Source organism: Salvelinus sp. IW2-2015, linkage group LG18, assembly GCF_002910315.2.
Source record: "Salvelinus sp. IW2-2015 linkage group LG18, ASM291031v2, whole genome shotgun sequence".
Taxonomy (NCBI): domain Eukaryota; kingdom Metazoa; phylum Chordata; class Actinopteri; order Salmoniformes; family Salmonidae; genus Salvelinus; species Salvelinus sp. IW2-2015.
Genome location: NC_036858.1, coordinates 19,917,015 through 19,938,006, shown reverse-complemented (window position 1 = coordinate 19,938,006; position 20,992 = coordinate 19,917,015). Strand labels below are relative to the sequence as shown.

Genomic DNA, 20,992 nt, shown 5'->3' with positions numbered 1-20,992 from the left:
CTGCAGAGGGACCAGAGAGCCATGAGAAAGCAAATTTTGTAGATAAGTGCTCAAAACATGTTGGCTCACTATTTTAAAAAKATGGAGAAAAAGCTATGTGATGAGAAGTACAGCCGACTAGCACTAGCTAACGTTAACTACCTAGCAAATCGATACTCAGTCACAGTATCAATATAAAATTGGCAAAATTATATCACGATACCCTATACATTTTTTGACGCATAAATTACTACATAAATTGTGAACATTTAAGAACTCTGGGTTGGACTGTCATTTTGCAACCACGCTTCATATAATGTGGACATGTTTATGTGTGAATGTTAATTGTTAAGCTGCCAAGTGTTAAACGGTAAACACTAAACTCCAGTAAAAGTGTAACAAAAACCTCTTAAGTGACCAAAGGACAATGGATACCCATGACGTAAGAACTGCTTAAAAATCGGTTTTAACTGTGGGAACTGCATTTGGTTGTTTGTTTAAATGACATGATTACTTTGTTAGTGTCTTCTTTACATTGAAATGTGTCTTACAAATGGTTTCCCTTTGGTGTAACATTGTGGTTATTATGAGATAAGACTTGACTAACTAACATTCTTCCAATAAAAAAAGTAATACATTCAACAAACAAGATGTTTCTGTAGTTAAGTTTAAAACTTTATTTTTTGGTCATTGTAGTTTAAAGTATTTTTTTTGTATTTTCCATATTTTTATTATTATTATTCATAATTCGCTATAAGAGAGAGGAAAGGGGAAGGGTGGGTTGATACCGGGTTAAAGTAAAAATCCAATCTCCTCTTTTATGCCGTTCTGTTCAATCCTCCTTTTTGCAACACTCAACGATTTCTGAGTAAGTGTTTGTATTTCTTCTGTCCATTCGCCCAATATCAAGGAACTTAAACTATAAAGGAGTCAGTCTCAAAGCGATTTGATGTTGTCAAACGTTGTGTCCTTCGCTCGTTTGGCGTCCATGTCTTTTCTCTCCACTATGATGATCTCACGTGGTCGTGTCTTTTGTCTTTAAAATGGAAGGAGCTGGAAGAGAGAACGGGACGAAGGTTTGGATTGGGTGCGGCTTCTGTTGGCGCCGCTTATCATCATCATCCTCAGTTGGGCTATAACCGAGGCTTTAGCGACGATGAAGCTGAGAAGTGTAGCTGACCAATGAGGTCTTGCCGCTTCTCCCTGCAAGCCCATCACTGTGTCACGTGATTGCGTCACTTCTTGGTTGGGTGTGGTCATGTCCAGAGGGCGAGGGGGGTGGACCGTTACAGAGGGACAGTTCTTTTGGGAGGGGAGAACAGAGGAGCTCAGTTTCCAGGAAGGTGGAAGGGAGAGGGGTGCGTCTGTACCTGCATCGCTGTAGGGGAAAAAACAGAAGGAAGAATTGAGTATCGATTAACACAATATTACTATGGACCAAAAAATAAGATGAGTAGTGGTGTTTCAGTTCAAAGGGCACCATTCACCTATTTGATATTTATCGAGGATGTAATAGTACCTTTAGACAAAATATTACAAAAGTACTTTTCGACTACAGTCATCACAAAACACATTAGAAACCAGCATTTATAACTACAGTTTTTAGGAAAGTTCTATATAAACGGCCAACAACAAGACAATATATATGCGAAGAAGTCCAGATACTGCTTCTCCAATAGAAATCCCAGATCACGCTTGTAGGTGATGTCATGGCAGCGAAACTCATGCGCAAAAACACACCATGGGGTCCAACGGAGTCRCGCCGAACTGCGCATGTGCAAACCCGTCAAACGAAAAGGCACTTATTCGCTATAGTTTTTGACAAATGTAAACGTGTCAGTTTAACTTTCACAAGGTTATAGTAATGACATGTTCAGCTACTTAAGACATTGAATCAGGGGTGAAAGTACATTTAATTTCTTACTGGTACGAGACACACAAGCTCGCTTAATTACATATCGAATCCCTATTWATTTCATATATGGTCTTTCTATAAATAAACGGGGCCAATGTGTCACATTAGGATAAACATTTCAAAATGTTTTGAAACAAAAATAAAAAAGGATTTTCATGCAGTTCCACATGTGTACTGAGAGGAATATATAAAAGTGAATATATTCAAATTAGCCCATAACTCTACCTATACAACAACATAGGCCTAGGACTATACATCCTTTAACTTTAAGCAGGGTCATACAGACATTGGCAAGTCAAATTCAAGAACTTTCAGGGACTTTTTCAAGAAATTAATTGTCATTTTCAAGGACCTCAATGTTATATAATTGTACATACAGTGCATTCGGAAAGTATTCAGACCCCTTGACTTCTCCCACATTTTGTTACGTTACAGCCTAATAATGACAAAGCAAAAATGGAAATATTGCATTTACATAAGTACTCATTTACATAAACCCTTTACTTTGTTGAAGCACCTTTGGCAGTGATTATAGCCTCGCGTCTTCTTGGGTATGACGCTACAAGCTTGGCACATCTGCATTTATGGAGTTTCTCCCATTCTTCTCTGCAGATCCTCTCAAGCTCTGTCAGGTTGGATGAGGAGTGTCGCTGCACTGGCTGGGMCACTAAAGAACATTCAGAGACTTGTCCCAAAGCTACTCCTGCATTGTCTTGGCTGTGTGCTTAGGTTCGTCAAGAGTGCAAAGCTGTCATCGAGGTTACTTTGAAGAATCTCAAATATAATATATATTTTCATTTGTTGAACAMTTTTTTGGTTACTACATGATTCCATATGTGGTATTTCATAGTTTTGAAGTCTTCACTATTATTTTACAATGTAGAAAATAGTCAAAATAAAGAAAAACCATTGAATGAGTAGGTGTGTCCAAACTTTTGACTGGTACTGTATGCCTATTGTAATGACATTCAGCGATTGTATAATTGAATTGCATCCACTGTTTTCTGCGCACGTCTCGGCCACTCATCTCTGCCTTGGGAAGTTGGAGCGTATACCACCCGGTTTCAAGTGAATTCACTCATTTCATGCGGTAATGTAAAATAATGATGTAATAGCCTAGTTTTCTTGGTATTTTGTATTAATTGTGATCGGCTCACGTTTTACCRATACAGCGTAGCCCCACTATTTATTTTGCAGGGACGCCGTACCGGACCGGCTTACTTTTACCCACGCATTGAATCAAATCTAGGTTGTGCCTTTAGATTTAGAGAAAGTTACAACTAAGGATGAATTTTTCACTTCTACCATTGACTTCCCAAACCCCGGTCTTTTTGCACTGCGGAAATGTCGCCCCTCTAGTATAACACTCTGGTCCCCTTCTCTGCATTAATACAAGCTTAGGGAACCTTCATACCTTGTGGATGTCCTATGTAGAAGTGTTGGTGGGCCCCTTGCTGGAGGCCGTGTTGGGGGTGCTGCGAGACTTGTCCAAGGCCGTGCTGGGGGGGCGGGGCCTGGAGCATCACTACCTGCGGGTGGCCGTGTTGGCCCTGGTGGTGGGGTCCCTGCATGGCCCCTTGGACGTGAGCCTACGGAGAGGGACCAGGGACATACATCAAATGTGTCACACAATATATAAAACACAGGTAAAAAGACATGATCTGCCTAAATATAAACATTAGGACATTGTGTTCGTTCTTACAATCACTCTAAATTCCATATTGCTTGGACATAGAAATTGATGGACAGTTATGCTTTTTCATTTTAGTCATTTAGCAGACTAATCCAAAGCAATTTACAGGAGCAATTAGGGTTGAGTGCCTTGCTCAAGGACACAGAGACAAACGTTTTACCTAGTCGGCTCGGGGATTTGAACCAGCGACCTTTTGATTACTGGACCAACGCTCTTAACTACTAGGCTACCTGCCACCCATTTTGGATGGAATTGAGTAATTTTTTTTCACATCTTCCAAAAGTTGTTTACTTTAAAAATCTGGCATTAGATAATACATTTTTGACAGCTTCGAATAGATATGCAACACAGAAAAAGAAGGATATCTGTTTGTGGGTTAGCAACTTTCAGTTATGAAAGAATAAAGGATGCTGTCAGAAAAGTGAGGAATTCCTGATAAAATCAACAACATTATTATCTCTGGTTACAGTCATAACCAGGGTTATATAAAAAACAATTGCTGAAATATGGAGTTTTCCAAAGGCACATTTAAATGTCATGTTGCAAAATGTAACTCCAGCAGTGTAAATGTACCTGTGTTATCTGCCCCAGACCGGGGTACGTGTGCGTGATTCCCTGGTGGCCATGCAGGCTGTAGCCCTGAAGGGGGAACGAGCCCTGGGGCGKTGTTTGTCCGGGGGGCATATTAGGGGGGGTGGGGACTGAGAGCGGCCCGGAGTGATATAGAGACTGGGTTTGGAGTCCCGACTGGGCAGAGATGGAGAAGGAAATCATTAGCATAGGATAAACTTAGAAGAAAAAAAGCTCAGACTCAGCAATATGACGTGACCACGAGTAGTAGTGTGAAACAAAGACGATAGCTGTGTGACGACAACAGTCGAGAAGATTCATCTCTTGCTTCACGCTCTTTGTATTGAAAGTCAGCCCACTTGTCCCATCGCTGTCCGAGTATACCTTTAACACGGACCTTCAAAATGCCCAACAACGCTGTATGTCGATAAAAAAAAACGTGGGCAAGACAAAAAGGGGTATGTTCTAGAACTGGTATGCGTTCCGGAGAGGGATGGTGAGATTTGAAGCTGGGATGAGGGGTGTTGGTCTTACCTGTCCAGGGCTGGGGGCGTGCTGCTGAGGGGGAGGCTGGTTACACGTAGGGGTGCTGGAGGGCCGGGGCTGGTGCACTGCACCCTGGTGATGGGAGAACGGCTGTGGGGCTAGAGAGGGGCGAGAAAGAGAGAGCTGAAGACACTTTCCATTGTACATTTCCCAAAACAATGATCCAGTAGCCTGGTACAAGATCTGTTTGTGCTGCATACACAACTCCTATGGTCGTTGGTTGGCTATACAGCACAAACAGCAAACAGATCTTGGACTAGGYTACCCCCAAAACAATGATCCAGTCTAAATCCAGGATCCAACCAGTTTTGGACTCACCATAGATACCCTGCTGTGGCACCAGAGGCCCCTCACCTTGGCCRGGGAACTGAGGGCCCATGGCCTGGGGGTGACTCCCTCCCTGGCCCAACATCCTCGCACCGCCCTGCAGCATGGAGTACATCGGCTGGGGAAGGGAGAGCGTTTGAGATACATAGAGAAAGACAGAGACATTGTTTTCAGTATCTGACTGCTACAGTTATGATGACCAAAACTGGATAACCACTAAGGCAAAGGGAGGCGGTTCGATTCAAAACTCTGGGGATAGGAAATTGAGGTCTGGCCCCCCCACAGTACAGCCATAGACACAGACAAACACACACCTTCCCACCCACACTCACCCACTTCTCCACACACCTTCCCACCCACCCACACACTGACCTGTCCAGGGTAAGGTGTCATGGCCTGGATGACCTGCTGCTGGCTGTACTGCAGGTAGGGCTGGGGGTAGGGTGACGGCACCAGGGGGGCTCCGGCTGCAGACGCCGCCACCTGTAGCATGGCCTGCGGCGGGCCCGAGTTGCCATGGTCCGAGCGGGGGGCCCCCAACCCTAAGCCTGGGGGAGACCAAAACATGACTGCATAACAACGTTGACAGGGAGGGGAACTCGCTCACAGTCACATAGAYCACACTGCCCAAAATGACGCACGAGTAGATATGAACATGCTTTAAAAGAACAATATAAAACTGATTTGATCCCCAGGGGGAAATTACGTCACATGCTTACGATTTAAACTTCGGAACAAGGATAAATTCACTACTAGTTTTGCCGACATTCAAAGTTTACTATAGAACTACAACAGTTTGCCATGCATTAGTAGATAAAGAAGTTAGAATACAAAGAAGTAGTAATAATAATATGTATTCGTAAGRTAAGTAAGATRTATATAKAKMTMKRSCYMRGWYSYAKWTKTMTTTWWWWMMYTTWAYYTWAMTWKRMMWRSSMRWKMMRRWYAARWWCWWATTYWYAWTKACRRYSWMKSCCKRYCMYSSCYWMCCCKRACMMSRMSRWSMCRRTKSYRMKYSWSCSYMWSSSWMTSSSRMTCMCGWYCRKKTSYGRTWSWGMYMSRGMYYRRRMYMRRRYCWGSRKYKRCRSSCMYWGCACTGAGATGCAGTGCCTTAGACTGCTGMGCCTCTCSGGRGCCCCTGTTTGTAATGTYTTGCCAACTCAGCTTGATACTGACCATAGTAGTTGGCCAGACAGCACAAACAGATCTGGGACCAGGCTAGAGTATGTCAAGGTGTAAACAATGCATGCACACTGGTAGTGCAGAGCTCGCATACCTTTGACTCGGGGGTATTTCCCCTGGCAGACTGTAGACATGGTATACTGGTACATATGTGGAGGCTGGAGGGAAACAGAAGCCAGGAGACAAGAGGTCAACACAAAGCTACAAGCCACATTGGCTTTTCAATGAGGGGATTTAGGCAATTTTAACATGAACTCGTACTAGATCCTAAAATGCGCACAAACAATAGCGTAACACTGTATATAGTCACACACTACATCACCACTGGTGAAACTCAAGTATAGCATTGACTGTAATTATTATATATTATTATTATTATATTATTATTCAGGGCTCGAAACACCCAGTTTATAATCAAGTATAATATTACCAATAATCCCAAAGCCTCACATTCATACAAACAGGGGGAGCAGTATTTAATGGGGAAACGGAATGTTCCACAGCATGCAGTCAATTCAATCACAGTGTCATAAGTGTCTTGTGTGTGCGGGTTACCTGTACAGTTGGGATCTGTGTGTGCGTTACCTGTACAGAGTGGATCTGGGAGATGTAGGAGAGGTAGGGGGCGTTGTAGATGGGACCCTGGCTGCCTGGGTGCTGCAGCACCATCGCAGGGCTGGGAGGGGGTGGCCGGGGGGGCGTGGGTGAAGGGTTGGGCTTCGTCTGCAGACACAGAGGGAAGGGGAAGAACCATTTATATCAGTTTGGTAAGTAGATGTCTAGGCAGTGTTTGGTACACTCCAGGGTGAACTCTCCCCTAGATACAGATAAGACCAGCTTCCCCTCCCCCAATCTAGGGATGGGCACGGTTATTTGAATATTCGATGTCTCCCCAAAATGAATGACATTATATGAATATTGAAATGATTTCAAATGCTCATCCCTACTCCAATCCTAAATCATTAGTGGGGAAAATKTAAAACGGACACAAAAATAAGTATCTATGGGCAACTTTACCCTACACCAGGGATGGGAAAATATTATTATTATTTTTTTTTTTAATTGGGAACTCAGGGTCTCAACTTACGGTTGAGAGCTAGAATAGTAGAATACACACGGTGCAAATGTTTTTCTGTTTATTTTTGTGCAACAGCMATCTCTTATGTCAGACAGCTAGGTTTCCATCCAATTTGCAACAGATTTTCATGCAAAGTTTAAAATCTGCATAAAATAATATGCGCATTTTCCCACCAGAGATGTGTTTCCATCAAACTGACTTATTGCGGATAAAAGTATGTGCGTGATGACGTTGCGCACATAAAAATAATGTTTGCGGTTAAATTCCCCATGTACCGAATGAAAAATACAAGTTAAATGGTTTCCATCGCATTWTCAACTCTGATAGTTTTGTCACAAAAACTGTTACGTTAWATAGCAAATGTGYYMACTCTGGTCTTGGTACGTGTGCTCTAGCCAACAGCTCGCAGATACAGTGCAGGTAGGCAACTAACAGCGCCGTGAAAAAGTATTTGCCCCCTTYCTGATTTTCTATATTTTTKCATATTTTTGACACTGAATGTTATCAGATCTTCAACCAAAACCTAATATGCAGTGTTAGGTTTCCACCAGACATAAAAATGGACCCATCTCGTCCAAAAAGTTGACTCAAGTTTGCCGAAAGCACCTGGATGATCATCAAGACTCTTGGAAGAATGTTCTAYGGACAGATGAGTCAAAAKTATAACTTTTTGGAMGRCATGGGTCCCATTATGGCTGGTGAAAACCAACCACTGCATTCCACAGTAAGAACCTCATACCAACGGTCAAGCATGGTGGTGGTAGTGAGATGGTTTGGGGATGCTTTGCTGCCTCAGGACCTGGGACGACATGCCTTAATAGAYGGAACCATGATTTCTTCTCTGTATCAGAGAATTCTACAGGAGAATGTCAGGCCATCCGTCTGTGCGCTGAAGCTGAAGTGCAGCTGGATCATGCAGCAAGACAATGATCCAAAACACACAATCAAGTCTACATGAAAATGGTTAATAATTATTTATTTTTTTGTTTTGGAATGGCCTAGTCCAGACCTAATCCCAATTGAGATGTTGTGGCAGGACTTGAAACGAGCAGTTCATGCTTGAAAACCCACAAATGTCGCCGAGTTAAAGCAGTTCTGCATGCAAGAGTGGCCCAAAATTCCTCCACAGCGATATGAGACTGATCAACAACTACAGGAAGTATTTGGTTGCAGTCATTGCAGCTAAAGGTGGCACAACCAGTTAAAGAGTGTAAGGGTGCACTTACTTTTTCACACAGGGGAATTGAATGTTGCATAAATTTGTTAAATAAATAAATGAAGTATCCATTTTTTTTGTTATTTGTAAACTCAGGTTCCCTTTATCTAATATTAGGTTCTGGTTGAAGATCTGATAACATTCAGTATAAAAAAATATTCAAAACTAGAGAAAATTAGAAAGGGAGCAAATACTTTTTCACAGGACTGTACATTATGAGATTATTATGGATAAGAGTGATATTCTTTTTATTTGTCAAACGGCAGCGAAGCATCGATCAATAAGACCCTAGATATTTTGTCACAGAAATAAGACCCTAGATATTTTATTGGAAAGAAACATCAAGCTCATCACATGCAATTTCACCACCCTGTGAAGTTCATCATAACTTATTTCATCTGTAGCCTAATAAACTGCATGGTTTTCCAAGTCGTAGTGGGAGAATCACACAACATATCATCGCGTGACTTCAATATGGCGGTTATTATATCAATACTTGCGCATAAAAGGCATTTCCACCACAATCTCACATAATTCATTTTACTGACACAAAAAAAGAGCCCACCAGGTCGAACAAACAAATTGTCTGTCTGCATTTATCAAATTGTACCGGCATGTCCTTTTTCCATCAGACTGGCCTTGACTTTTTTCATGCATCAGGTAAATCATCCACATGAAATGGTTAGATAGAAACCTGGTTAGACACTCAAAAAATACTAAACACTCAAACATTTCAAAATCAAAATTTCACTTAGGGCTCTCAAAAAAAGTCTGACTGCATGTGTGGGTACGCGGACCCGCGAGCCACTGCGGCCCCTCATAATGAGTTTTTGTGGCCTTCCCCCCCGATCAAAGTTGCCCATCCCTGCCCTACACCATTTCGTGCGTAGACCTCTAGACATCGTTTGGTGCGTAGACGTCTACCATCGTTTGGTACATAGGCGCGTCTAGACAGTGTTTTGTGGTATAGATACAGTAGATAGATAGCAGACGCTTTTAACCAAAGCCGACTTACAGTCATGATGTGTGCAAGCGTCATACTCTACCAACTGAGCCACACGTCAAGACAAAGTCATTGTTTGGTTAGTAGACATCAAGACATTTTCGATCCTAATCATTTTGCTCTTCTTGACACCTTGCTTACCAGAGTGAGCGCGATTTTGTTTGGGTTGAACTCTTTGGCGTTGGGATTCAGAGTTGACTTCCTGACTTGACTGAGAGAGTGAGAGAGAGGACACTGTTAGTACTGTATACACAATGATATCCACTGCTCTGTAACCAAATCCATCTATAAACCAGAAAGTAGTGCTGAGCGATGTGCTTTTTGAGGTAGGTTCGGTTTCGATTATTAAACAAAATAATCCCGGTTTTTCGATTTAGGTTTCGATTATTTTAAACATTAACTGCATGTATTATGTGAGTTGAATGCTTTAACAGAATGAAACAATTATTAAAAATCCCATGGTGGTAGTGACTGCCCATAACTGCTTCAATAAAATATTTCACATTTCTATAGAGCTGCTGTCTATGTATACTTATGACTGCTAAATACCAACTATCAATCACTTAGATTATGTATTTTCAGGTAGATACCTCGTGGAGCAACTTCTCTTTATCCCTCTCGATCGCAAGTCTTATTTCTCTTCTCTCCATTTCAGTGTCTGGACAAGTAGACGTGCAATGGATTATGATCATTGGCTAAACTATGTAGAATTGTGGCCTGTTGGGAACTACAACTCCCTACTACATTGCACAGTTTGGGCTTGATCTGATTCATCTCTAGAGAAACTGCATGTTGAGCTCACAGAAGAAAAAAAACGAACAAAATGGAATTCTAATAATTGAACCGATGTTGGTCAATTAGTCGTTTAAAAAAAGAAAAATAACTGACATTTTGGTTAATCGCTCAGCACTACCAGAAAGAAATCCCCTTTCAGTCTTCAGCAAAACTCACTCAATCACACCCTCCACTCGCTCTGCCTTCTCCTGTCTGGACTCCTCACTTCCTGGGGTCCTGGCTGACTGGGATTGTCCTGGCGATTGCCTGTCTGAAATGGGGCTGGCGGTGGAGGCGGCTGCGCTGGAACTGGGCTCCTTGGCGGGGTCCCCTGAGGGGGAAGCGGAGGGCTGGGAAGTACTTTGGGGGGCGAGGGTCTGTTTGGAGTCTAAGGAGGCGGGGCTGGGGTACGAGGGGAAGGGCTTGGCCGTGTCAGAGGGAGATACCGCTGCTGCACTGGAGCCACATCCGCTGGGCTGAAGCTGAGGAGAATCACATCAAATCAATCTTTATTTATACAGCCAATTCATACAAAGCAAGTGCAACGCAATGCACTCTATGCTAAAAAGAAAGAAACAAGAGGGAAATAAAATTACAAGGAGTATGAAACTTTAGTAAGGGGTGCTAGACCGCTTGCATTTCTCAAAACACATTTCCAAGTTAATTTACATGCTTAAAAGGATTTAACAGTAGAACTGGGTTATAAACTAGAAATGTAAGTCATTTATTTCTGACTACTTATGTGAATAAACTCAGCAAAAAAGGAAACGTCCTCTCACTGTCAACTGTGTTTATTTTCAGCAAACTTAACATATTTGTATGAACATAACACGATTCAACAACTGAGACATGTGTTCCACAGACATGTGACTAACAGAAATTGAATAATGTGTCCCTGAACAAAGGGGGGGTCAAAATCAAAATGAACAGTCAGTATCTGGTGTGGCCACCAGCTGCATTAAGTACTGCAGTGCATCTCATCCTCATGCACTGCACCAGATTTGCCAGTTATTGCTGGGAGATGTTAACCCACTCTTCCACCAAGGCACCTGCAAGTTCCCAGACATTTCTGGGGGGAATGGCCCTAGCCCTCACCCTCCGATCCACCAGGTCCAGACGTGCTCAATGGGATTGAGATCCAGGCTCTTCGCTGGCCATGGCAGAACACTGACATTCCTGTCTTGCAGGAAATCACGCACAGAACGAGCAGTATGGCTGGTGGCATTGTCATGCTGGAGGGTCATGTCAGGATGAGCCTGCAAGAAGGGTACCACATGAGGGAGGAGGATGTCTTCCCTGTAACGCACAGTGTTGAGATTGCCTGCAATGACAACAAGCTCAGTCCGATGATGCTATGACACACCGCTCCAGACCATGACGGACCCTCYACCTCCAAATCGATCCCGCTCCAGAGTACAGGCCTCGTGTAATGCTCATTCCTTCGATGATAAACGCGAATCCGTCCATCACCCCTGGTGAGAAAAACCGCGACTCGTCAGTGAAGAGCACATTTTGCCAGTCCTGTCTGGTCCAGCGACGGTGGGTTTGTGCCCATAGGCAACGTTGTTGCCGGTGATGTCTGGTGACGACCTGCCTTACAACAAGCCTACAAGCCCTCAGTCCAGCCTCTCTCAGCCTATTGCGGACAGTCTGAGCACTGATGGAGRGATTGTGCATTCCTGGTGTAACTCGGGCAGTTGTTGTTGCTATCCTGTACCTGTCCCGCAGGTGTGATGTTCGGATGTACCGATCCTGTGCAGGTGTTGTTACACGTAGTCTGCCACTGCGTGGACGATCAGCTGTACGTCCTGTAGCGCTGTCTTAAGCGTTTCAGAGTACCGACATTGCAATTTATTGCCCTGGCCACATCTGCAGTCCTCATGCCTCCTTACAGCATGCCTAAGGCACGTTCATGCAGATGAGCAGGGACCCTCCTGGGCATCTTTCTTTTGGTGTTTTTCAGAGTCAGTAGAAAAGCCTCTTTAGTGTCCTAGTTTTCATAACTGTGACCTTAATTGCCTACCATCTGTAAGCTGTTAGTGTCTTAACGACCGTTCCACAGGTGCATGTTCATGAACTGTTTGGGAAACAGTGTTTAAACCCTTTACAATGAAGATCTGTGAAGTTATTTGGATTTTTATGAATTATCTTTGAAAGACAGGGTCCTGAAAACGGGACGTTTTTTATCCGTCCAACTTGGTCCTGCTTCTTGAAATACCACCAGCCCAGGACTTGACAGAAAAATTATTTTCATCAAGAGAATTTAGACTCAGGGGTAATTGCAGATTTCTCGTACACACATGGCTAAGGAGCAGCGACAGAAGTCTTACCCTGAATTCTTTGCCGAATTTCCGCAGCTCTTCAATTTGTGACCTTTGCTGAATGGAGGGAGCTGAGAGGAAACGGGGAGAGAAAGAGGGAGAGAAAGGATACAAAAAAGTTCTCAAGCAGGAGAGAATGTGTTTTTGGCTGCACTTTTCTTTCAGACAGCACCTTATGGCAAACAAATGCTTTTCTACAGGAATACTCTTCTCATCTACGACAACAGCTAATTGACACACTAACATGCACACACTTTTTGAGGTGAGACACCACAACAGCAAACAGTTAAAAATAGGGTGTGGCCACTAGCCATCCTACCGACCAGAATATCTGCTGTCATTTTCTGTTCATTTCCCAAAGGTGTCTACATGCTGAATCAGAGCAAACTGTCACCATTCATCGACACCCAGCAGGTGCTTTAACCATTCGTTGTCGAGGTGTGTCTGACCTTTAATACACACAAACTCCCTCCCACAAACACACATTTCACAGACACACACACCTTTACTCTTGCCATCTTCCATGTTGCCTGGACTCTCTGCTGATCGATCTTTGGCAGCCATACAGAGAATCTCGTTCACTGTAGAACAGACAGACAGAATGAGAGACAGAGATAGAAAAAAAAACACACAGGGGACCAATTAGCCACTGGAAAACCCCAACCACTTGAACAGATTCCCACAAAACACCTGTCTGGTTCTTGTACAGGTGACCCTGTCCTGACGACAGTTGGGGCCCCTTTCATTACTTAATATAGACTCAATAAGCAAAGAGAAAAAAAATGGAGACCGGACGTGGAAGATGTAGTAGTGCTTTCAGCCAAATGTATGAAAGTTTGTTTTATAAATACTTATTATCATGAGCAATTTCTTTGTCGTCACTACTACTCAACTACCACAACCTGTCTCCACTTGTTTAAATATATAGTTTGTTGATTGTTCGTACCATCGATGGGGAAGAGCGGGGCGAGGCCTGATGTTATCTGGGCGGGCATGGAGACAGATGACGTGTCCAGGTACTGCACTGAGTCCTGCGAGACAGATTTCAGGGAGCGGGAGGCTGAGGGAGGACAAGACAGAACAGAGGTCAGAATGAAAGACAATGAGTCGTTATAAATGGTTAGCATGTCTGGCTGTGTCTGAAATGGCACACTGTTCCCTTTAAAGTGCACCACTTTGTGCCCTGGCACCCTRTTACCTATATAGGGCCAAAAGTGGTGCACTATATACAGTTGAAGTCAAAAGTKTACATACACCTTAGCCAAATACATTTAAACTCAGTTTCACAATTCCTGACATTTAATCCGAGTAAAAAATCCATGTCTTAGGATCACAACTTTATTTTAAGAATGTGAAATGTCAGAATAATAGTAGAGAAAATGATTTATTTCAGCTTTTATTTCTTTCATCACATTCCCAGTGGGTCAGAAGTTTACATACACTCAATTAGTGTTTGGTAGCATTGCCTTTAAATTGTTTAACTTGGGTCAAACGTTTCAGGTAGACTTCCACAAGCTTCCCACAATAAATTGGGTGAATTCTGGCCCATTCCTCCTGACAGAGCTGGCGTAACTGAGTCAGGTTAGTAGTTCTCCTTGCTTGCACACGCTTTTTCAGTTCTGCCCACAAGTTTTCTATAGGGTGGAGGTCAGGGCTTTGTGATGGCCACTCCAATACCTTGACTTTGTGGTCCTTAAGCCATTTTACCACAACTTTGGACGTATGCTTGGGGTCAATTTGGAAGACCCATTTGCGACCAAGCTTGAACTTCCTGACTGATGTCTTGAGATGTTGCTTCAATATATCCACATAATTTTTCCCCCTCATGATGCCATCTATTTTGTGAAGTGCACCAGTCCCTCCTGCAGCAAAGCACCCCCACAACATGATGCTGCCACCCCCGTGCTTCACGGTTGGGATGGTGTTCTTCGGCTTGCAAGCCTCCCCCTTTTTCCTCCAAACATAATGATGGTCATTATGGCCAAACAGTTCCATTTTTGTTTCAACAGACTAGAGGACATTTCTCCAAAAAGTACGATCTTTGTCCCCATGTGCAGTTGCAAACCTGGCTTTTTTATGGCAGTTTTGGAGCAGTGGCTTCTTCCTTGCTGAGCGGCCTTTCAGGTTATGTCGATATAGGACTCGTTTTACTGTGGATATAGATACTTTTGTACCTGTTTCCTCCAGCATCTTCGCAAAGTCCTTTGCTGTTGTTCTGAGATTGATTTGCACTTTTCGCACCAAAGTACGTTCTTCTCAGGAGACAGAACGTGTCTCCTTCCTGAGCGGTATGATGGCTGCGTGGTCCCATGGTGTTTATACTTGCGTACTATTGTTTGTACAGATGAACATGGTACCTTCAGGCATTTGGAAATTGTTCCCAAGGATGAACCAGACTTGTGGAGGTCTACAATTTTTTTTCTGTGTCATGCACAAAGTAGATGTCCTAACCGACTTGCCAAAACTCTAGTTTGTTAACAAGAACTTTGTGGAGTGGTTGAAAAACACGTTTTAATGATTCCAACCTAAGTGTATGTAAACTTCCGACTTCAACTGTATATAAGGAATAATGTGCCATATCAGATGCATATGAAATGTGAGTTAGTAGTTTACTAACCAACATCTACCCTTAGTAGCAATTCTCATTGGATTCATTGGACTTAAGTCTATGATGAGGCAGAATGTCTGTGTCTTGAGTTCTGGAGTGCGTCTTGAACAAGTGTGTAGACAAAGTGTGAGATAAAAGGCATAGTTGTATGTTAACCTGTGGACTGGGTGTGTGAGTTAGGTGTCCGGACCGGTCGGTTTGACTGGGCGGGTCTCTGTAATTTGGGAGACATCCTGGAAGACACTGAGGCAGGGAGAAAGAAGAAAGGAGGTTCAATTTCCCGACAATCAACTGGCAATATATTATTGTAAGCGTCACCTATTACTTTCAAGACACAGTGCAAAGTTAAGAAATAAGGCCCGATGAGGACACAGCCCTTAGCCRTGGTATATTGGCCATATATCACAAACCCCAGAGGTGCCTTATTGCTATTATAAACTGGTTACCAACGCAATTAGAGCAGTAAAAATAAATGTTTTGTCATACCCGTGGTATATGGTCTAATATACCACGGTTGTCAGCCAATCAGCATTCGGGGCTCGAACCACCCAGTCTATAAAAACAAATAATTCATGACTTCATGATGTACACTTTCTGGAGTAACACATCCACGTGGACACACAGATATCCCATTACAACACAGATAACTCCCCGAACACACACAAACACACACTAATAACTTCACTCACCTCCGTTGACGGGCCTACCAGTGTCCGACAGAGACAGCGAGTTGGAATGGGGGGTGGGGGGACTAGCTGAAGAGGGGGTGGCGTTGGCCGAGGCCGGACCCCCGGGGGAGGTAGGGGCGTAGGGGCTGGCAGTGCCAGGGCTGCCCTGGGGCTGGTGGGGGGAGTAACCTCGGCCAGAGAGGGGGCTGCTGCACTCCGAAGAGGGGGGAGGGGGCTGGGGGCCACCAGTGGCCAAGGGCAGGTGAGGTTTGGGGGAGGAAGAGGAGGGAGGGGCTGAGCGGTAGCCGGCGCTCATGCGGTTGTGACCTTGGGGTCCGCCGCTTCCTCCTCCAGGGCCTCGCTCCGCCCGCTCGCGTTCTCCTCGCATGCTGCCCCCCGACACGCCCATCTCCCTAGCTCGCTGGGGTAACGGAATGTATTTGCTTTCCCTGAAAGAGAGAGAGATAAACAGAAAGAAAGAATGAGGGGGGGAGTGTACTGTAGATCATAATTTCCCCAATCCATCCACTGCTGCCAAAGACTTTCAGCATGATGAGGGGATCAGTTTGAGCAAGGTGAGGGGCAGAATCACTCATCTTGATCACATAATGAGCAGTTAATTGGGATGCCAGTTGATTTGTAGATCAGCCATTCTACTCAGTCCGACTGAAATGTGGTCAATCTCAAATACACAAACCACTTAGCAGTAGCCAATAGTGACACCCCCCCCACACACTAGCCAAAGGCTACATCCCAATTTTCCACCCTTCTCCCCAAGTGTGGACTTTTTTACTCACCATCATGTATTTAAAAACATGAAATCATTGGCTAGAAAGAGTTCATTTCCACCATTGTTGAATCCATGAAGTGCACACTTCTGGAAAAGGGTGGAGAATTGTGACATAGCCAAAGAATACAGCCTGACCGGAGCACTCACCTGCTGACTATGCTGGGGCTGTCGCAGCCTTTCTCCCTCTCCCTGGGGCTTTCCCTCCCCCGCTCGCCACCGCGCACCACTGCGCTGTACTTGTCCTCCTCGCTCTTGCCCTCCTCGTTCTCCAACGAGACGCGATGGCGGTACTGGGGGCTGGACTCGATCTCACTAGCCATGCGGGCGGCACGCGCCTCCCGCTGCCGGAAGCCCTCCGTGCTGCCCCTCTCCAGATGGACCCTGAGGGACAGGGAGGGAGATGGAGAGAGAAAAGGATAGAGAGATGGTGAAGATCAACACTATGCATAGATACATACATACAAACAATCATGTATGAAGATCAGATCTGKGTTCAAATACTTTTGTGTTTGCTTGAGTCTGCTTGGAGTGCCAGATGGGCGAGAATTGCAGTTTTGGGACTCCTCTATTGGATTATTAAGCCAGGCATGCTCAAACAGGAACAGATTAAGTATTTGAAATTATCTTTCAAGTATTTCAAACCCAGCTCTGATGGAGATTCAGGGGCATAATTCTTTCAAAAGGTTGTCCTTTCGCTTAGACTCTGTTTAGGCCTTGAAGACTTTTTTGTGTTGACATGGGAGGTGGACTTACGTGTACATTGAGAGGCTGGAGTCGTAGGTAGACTCGACGCCGAAGTTCACCTTGTTGTAACGAAACATTTCGTTGGCATCCCAACCGTTGGACTGAGAGAGGGCGAGAAAACTTTGTGTAAGTTGCAAAGCCTGTGGCGGAAAGCTCCAGGTTGTGTGTGTCAATGGAGGCTCCTCAGAGGAGGAAAGGGAGGATCATCCTCCTCAGTGAATTTCATAAAAATTTAAATAGTGAAACTATACTAAATATATTCACATCGCCAAATAATTAATTATAACACACTGTTTTGCAATGAAGGTCTACAGTAACCTCAACAGAACTCTCTGGGGTAGCACCATGGTGTAGCTGGAAGACAACTAGTTTCCGTCCTCCTCTGGGTAAACTGACTTCAATACAAAACCTAGGAGGCTCATGGTTCTCACTCCCTTCCATAAACTTACACAATAATTATGACAACTTCCAGAGGATGTCCTCCAACCTATCAGAGCTCTTGCAGCATGAACTAACATCTTGTCTACCCAACCAAAGTAATCGAGAATGAATCTAGTACTGAAAGAGTTATCTACAGGTAGCTAGAACTGCAGAGCATAAAATGTGGTGGGTAGTTGACTAAAAGAGAAAGACAATAGTTGAACAGTTTTGAACAAATTAATTTCTTMAAAAATGGAGAGAGCTAGCTATATTTTATTGTATTTTTTACATTTTTACTTTCACTTGTTTAGCTAGCGAAGGCAGCTAGCTAGTCTACTCAAATACCTAGGTCAAACAGAGAGGGATACTATGAAAGCTAGCTGGCTATCTAACACTGGAACGCTTCCAAATCAAGSTAAACTTTTGGTTTTATAAATGTATTGCCACCGGGGCCTGCCGGTGTAACTGCTAAACTGCWTGCTGTACTGCATGATTGTAGCGGGTTTACTAACACGTTAGTTATAGTAGCTATGTTGACAACGATGTAGACAGTGTGTAGCGTTTATGGTATGAAGTTTTGGCTTGGGAAGGTTCTCTCACCTGGTCACAGATAGCTGTTGTGGAATGAAATTCACAAGCGAAGGGAAAAGGTGAGAGGAGGAGACCGCATAGATGCGAGAAGGAATTATACAATGAGTAAAGTGATCATGCAGTTTGTATAAGGCAGCTATGAAAGTGAACTGTGTTTGCGGGTGATCAGGGGTGTATTCATTCCGCTGATTGTGTTGAAAAATGTTTCTTAAACGGAACGGGGATAAACATACCTGAATTTATCCAATAGAAACTTTCATTTTCAACTGTTGGACTAATGATTACACCCTAGATCAGCTAGATGGAGGCAAGAGTTTGCAAGGCGGTAGAGGGCAGGTCCCAACAGAGATCATTGGGGCGCTGTCTACATTTTTCATGCTGCGGGCTGGAGCGGGCAGACAGACGACTCTGGGTAAAAAAATATTTTTGTTGTCCCTCAGATTATGTGGAAACTGTCATTTTTCTGCTTTGTATGCATTAAAGCAAATGTATGCTTGATCTGTAAATGTGGTCGCWATTTTCGGAGCCTCCGGGGGCATGCAGAGGCCAAATCAAGCTCCGTACCACATCACCGTGCGCCTCTCAAATTGTGAAACAATGCAGAGGGCTCCGTATATCTCTGCATTGACATGATTGGTTGACGGTAGGTGGAGGCGGTACATCCTGTATAAACACAAACTCACTTCCTTGACAACTTCCTACACAATAGCTCTGCTCCGCTAAGCGCAAGAAGTATGTGTCAGGAGTTCACCTAGTGGTCATGATTAGGACTGTACCAAATGATTGATGTATTAGAATAATTGATTAAGCTTATGTTGTATTAATAGAAGGGGAGGGGTTATAAGACCTCTCCCTCACGTTTATAGGGTCCTAGACTACAGATTAACAATATATATACATTAGGAGGTTTTAATATTGTTCCACAGTTGTKTTCTAGTTCTCTTTCTGCCTCTTATAAAGAGACCCCTCTGAKAAATGTGTGACTGAGWCAGAACTCTGCAGGGGAGTGTAGGAGATAAGACTAGTCAGACATTCCACTATAAATCAACTTAGACATTTACTGGTAAGTTTTTAGATAACACCAAAAGCCTTGTTTATATAGCTGTGTAGGTAGGCATGGTTTTGGTCACGAGTAAAAGATAATGACGTAGGCAGCGACATCACTAGGGCTGGACTTCGGGTTTAAAAAAATAACTTGGGACCTTTTSTTTGATGMAGAACTTACTCGGAAACATGCGTACTATGTTCCTGATTGTCAACATCGGTCTGCAATTGCATTAATAAAGGTTTTGAATGTTTAAATTAAAGATATTGTCATAATGCTAATTTCACCAATGAACCAATGATTGACAAGAAACAAGGAAACGAACCCCAACATATGAATGCCCTGAAGTCTGGAGGCTGCACCTCAGTAAATGCTGTAYGGCCACTTCAGATGTTGGATGACCATGCAGAGCCTTTTAGCCTACCTATTGTATTAAAAGCACATMTTTTTTTGCATTATTCACACACTCAGAATTCACTGCTTCAACTTCAGTAGCCTACCTCTTCTCTCCTAGTTGGGCGTGCGAGTTCATGGGTGGAGAATCACGTGGCAGTTCATTTCATATCAAGGTAACTTAAATATGATTAGACTGTAGTTTACTACAGYGTCAGTAAATAAATACTGATAATGGAAAGAAATGGCACTCAACCAACGTGAGTCGAGGTGTAATCAGAAAATATAATAATTGAAAATGAAAAGGCACGTTGTGCCTATAGGTCAGGCTATAATGGTGAGCGAGCACTGCAACKTTTTCATTTYCAATAARTATTGATTACCCATTTATTTGTCTCTGCCTGCAAATCGGCCTCCTAAAAGGTAGCCTATATTCTATATGCAAAATGTAGCAAGTGTCGCGGTCATCATTCTTGCTACTTCAAGTTCAGTAGCCATATGTGCGAGGTCCGGTGCGCGTGTGGTTTTAAATAAATAGAGTAGGCTATAGCTTATGTGTGGATGTAGAAGCACTGGGCAGATATCGTTACAATAAAATGTACAGTTGAAGTCGGAAGTTTACATACACTTAGGTTGGAGTCATTAAAACTTGTTTTTCAACCACTCCACAAATTTCTTGTCAATTAACAAACTATAGTTTTGGCAAGTCGGTTAGGACATCTACTTTGTGTTCGACAAGTAATCTTTCCAACAATTGTTTACAGACAGATTATTTCACTTATAATTCACTGTATAACAATTTCAGTGGGTCAGAAGTTCACATACACTAAGTTGACTGTGCCTTTAAACAGCTCGGAAAATTTCAGAAAATAATGTCATGGCTTTAGAAGCTTCTGATAGGCTAATTGACATAATTTGAGTCAATTGGAGGTGTACCTGTGGACGTATTTCAAGGCCTAACTTCAAAGTCAGTGCCTCTTTGCTTGACATCATGGGAAAATCAAAAGAAATCAGCCAAGACCTCAGAAAAAAAAATGTGGACCTCCACAAGTCTGGTTCATCCTTGGGAACAATTTCCAAACGCCTGAAGGTACCACGTTCATCTGTACAAACAATAGTATGCAAGTAT

General features: G+C 43.5%; 1 protein-coding gene across 6 annotated transcripts in view; it reads right to left on the bottom strand.

The window, feature by feature from the left end:
- Nucleotides 1-632: 632 nt before the first annotated feature.
- LOC111977888 (ataxin-2-like protein) overlaps nt 633-20,992 on the bottom strand; it is a 65,711-nt gene continuing 45,351 nt past the window's right edge. For 3 of the 6 annotated variants that reach the window (XM_024007661.2, XM_024007659.2, XM_024007660.2), the window contains exons 8-24: nt 17,424-17,515; nt 16,818-17,051; nt 15,902-16,329; nt 15,369-15,455; nt 13,551-13,664; nt 13,108-13,185; nt 12,614-12,675; nt 10,461-10,765; nt 9,651-9,720; nt 6,798-6,935; nt 6,307-6,370; nt 5,403-5,599; nt 5,022-5,148; nt 4,692-4,801; nt 4,161-4,334; nt 3,309-3,483; nt 633-1,357 (exon numbers count right to left, since the gene is read on the bottom strand). In XM_024007661.2, coding sequence (XP_023863429.1) covers nt 1,308-1,357; nt 3,309-3,483; nt 4,161-4,334; nt 4,692-4,801; nt 5,022-5,148; nt 5,403-5,599; nt 6,307-6,370; nt 6,798-6,935; nt 9,651-9,720; nt 10,461-10,765; nt 12,614-12,675; nt 13,108-13,185; nt 13,551-13,664; nt 15,369-15,455; nt 15,902-16,329; nt 16,818-17,051; nt 17,424-17,515 — 2,505 coding nt within the window. In that variant the 3' untranslated portion in view covers nt 633-1,307. The remainder of the gene's footprint in view (nt 1,358-3,308; nt 3,484-4,160; nt 4,335-4,691; nt 4,802-5,021; nt 5,149-5,402; nt 5,600-6,306; nt 6,371-6,797; nt 6,936-9,650; nt 9,721-10,460; nt 10,766-12,613; nt 12,676-13,107; nt 13,186-13,550; nt 13,665-15,368; nt 15,456-15,901; nt 16,330-16,817; nt 17,052-17,423; nt 17,516-20,992) is intronic. The other 3 variants (XM_024007663.2, XM_024007662.2, XM_024007664.2) reach the window with 3 other exon arrangements.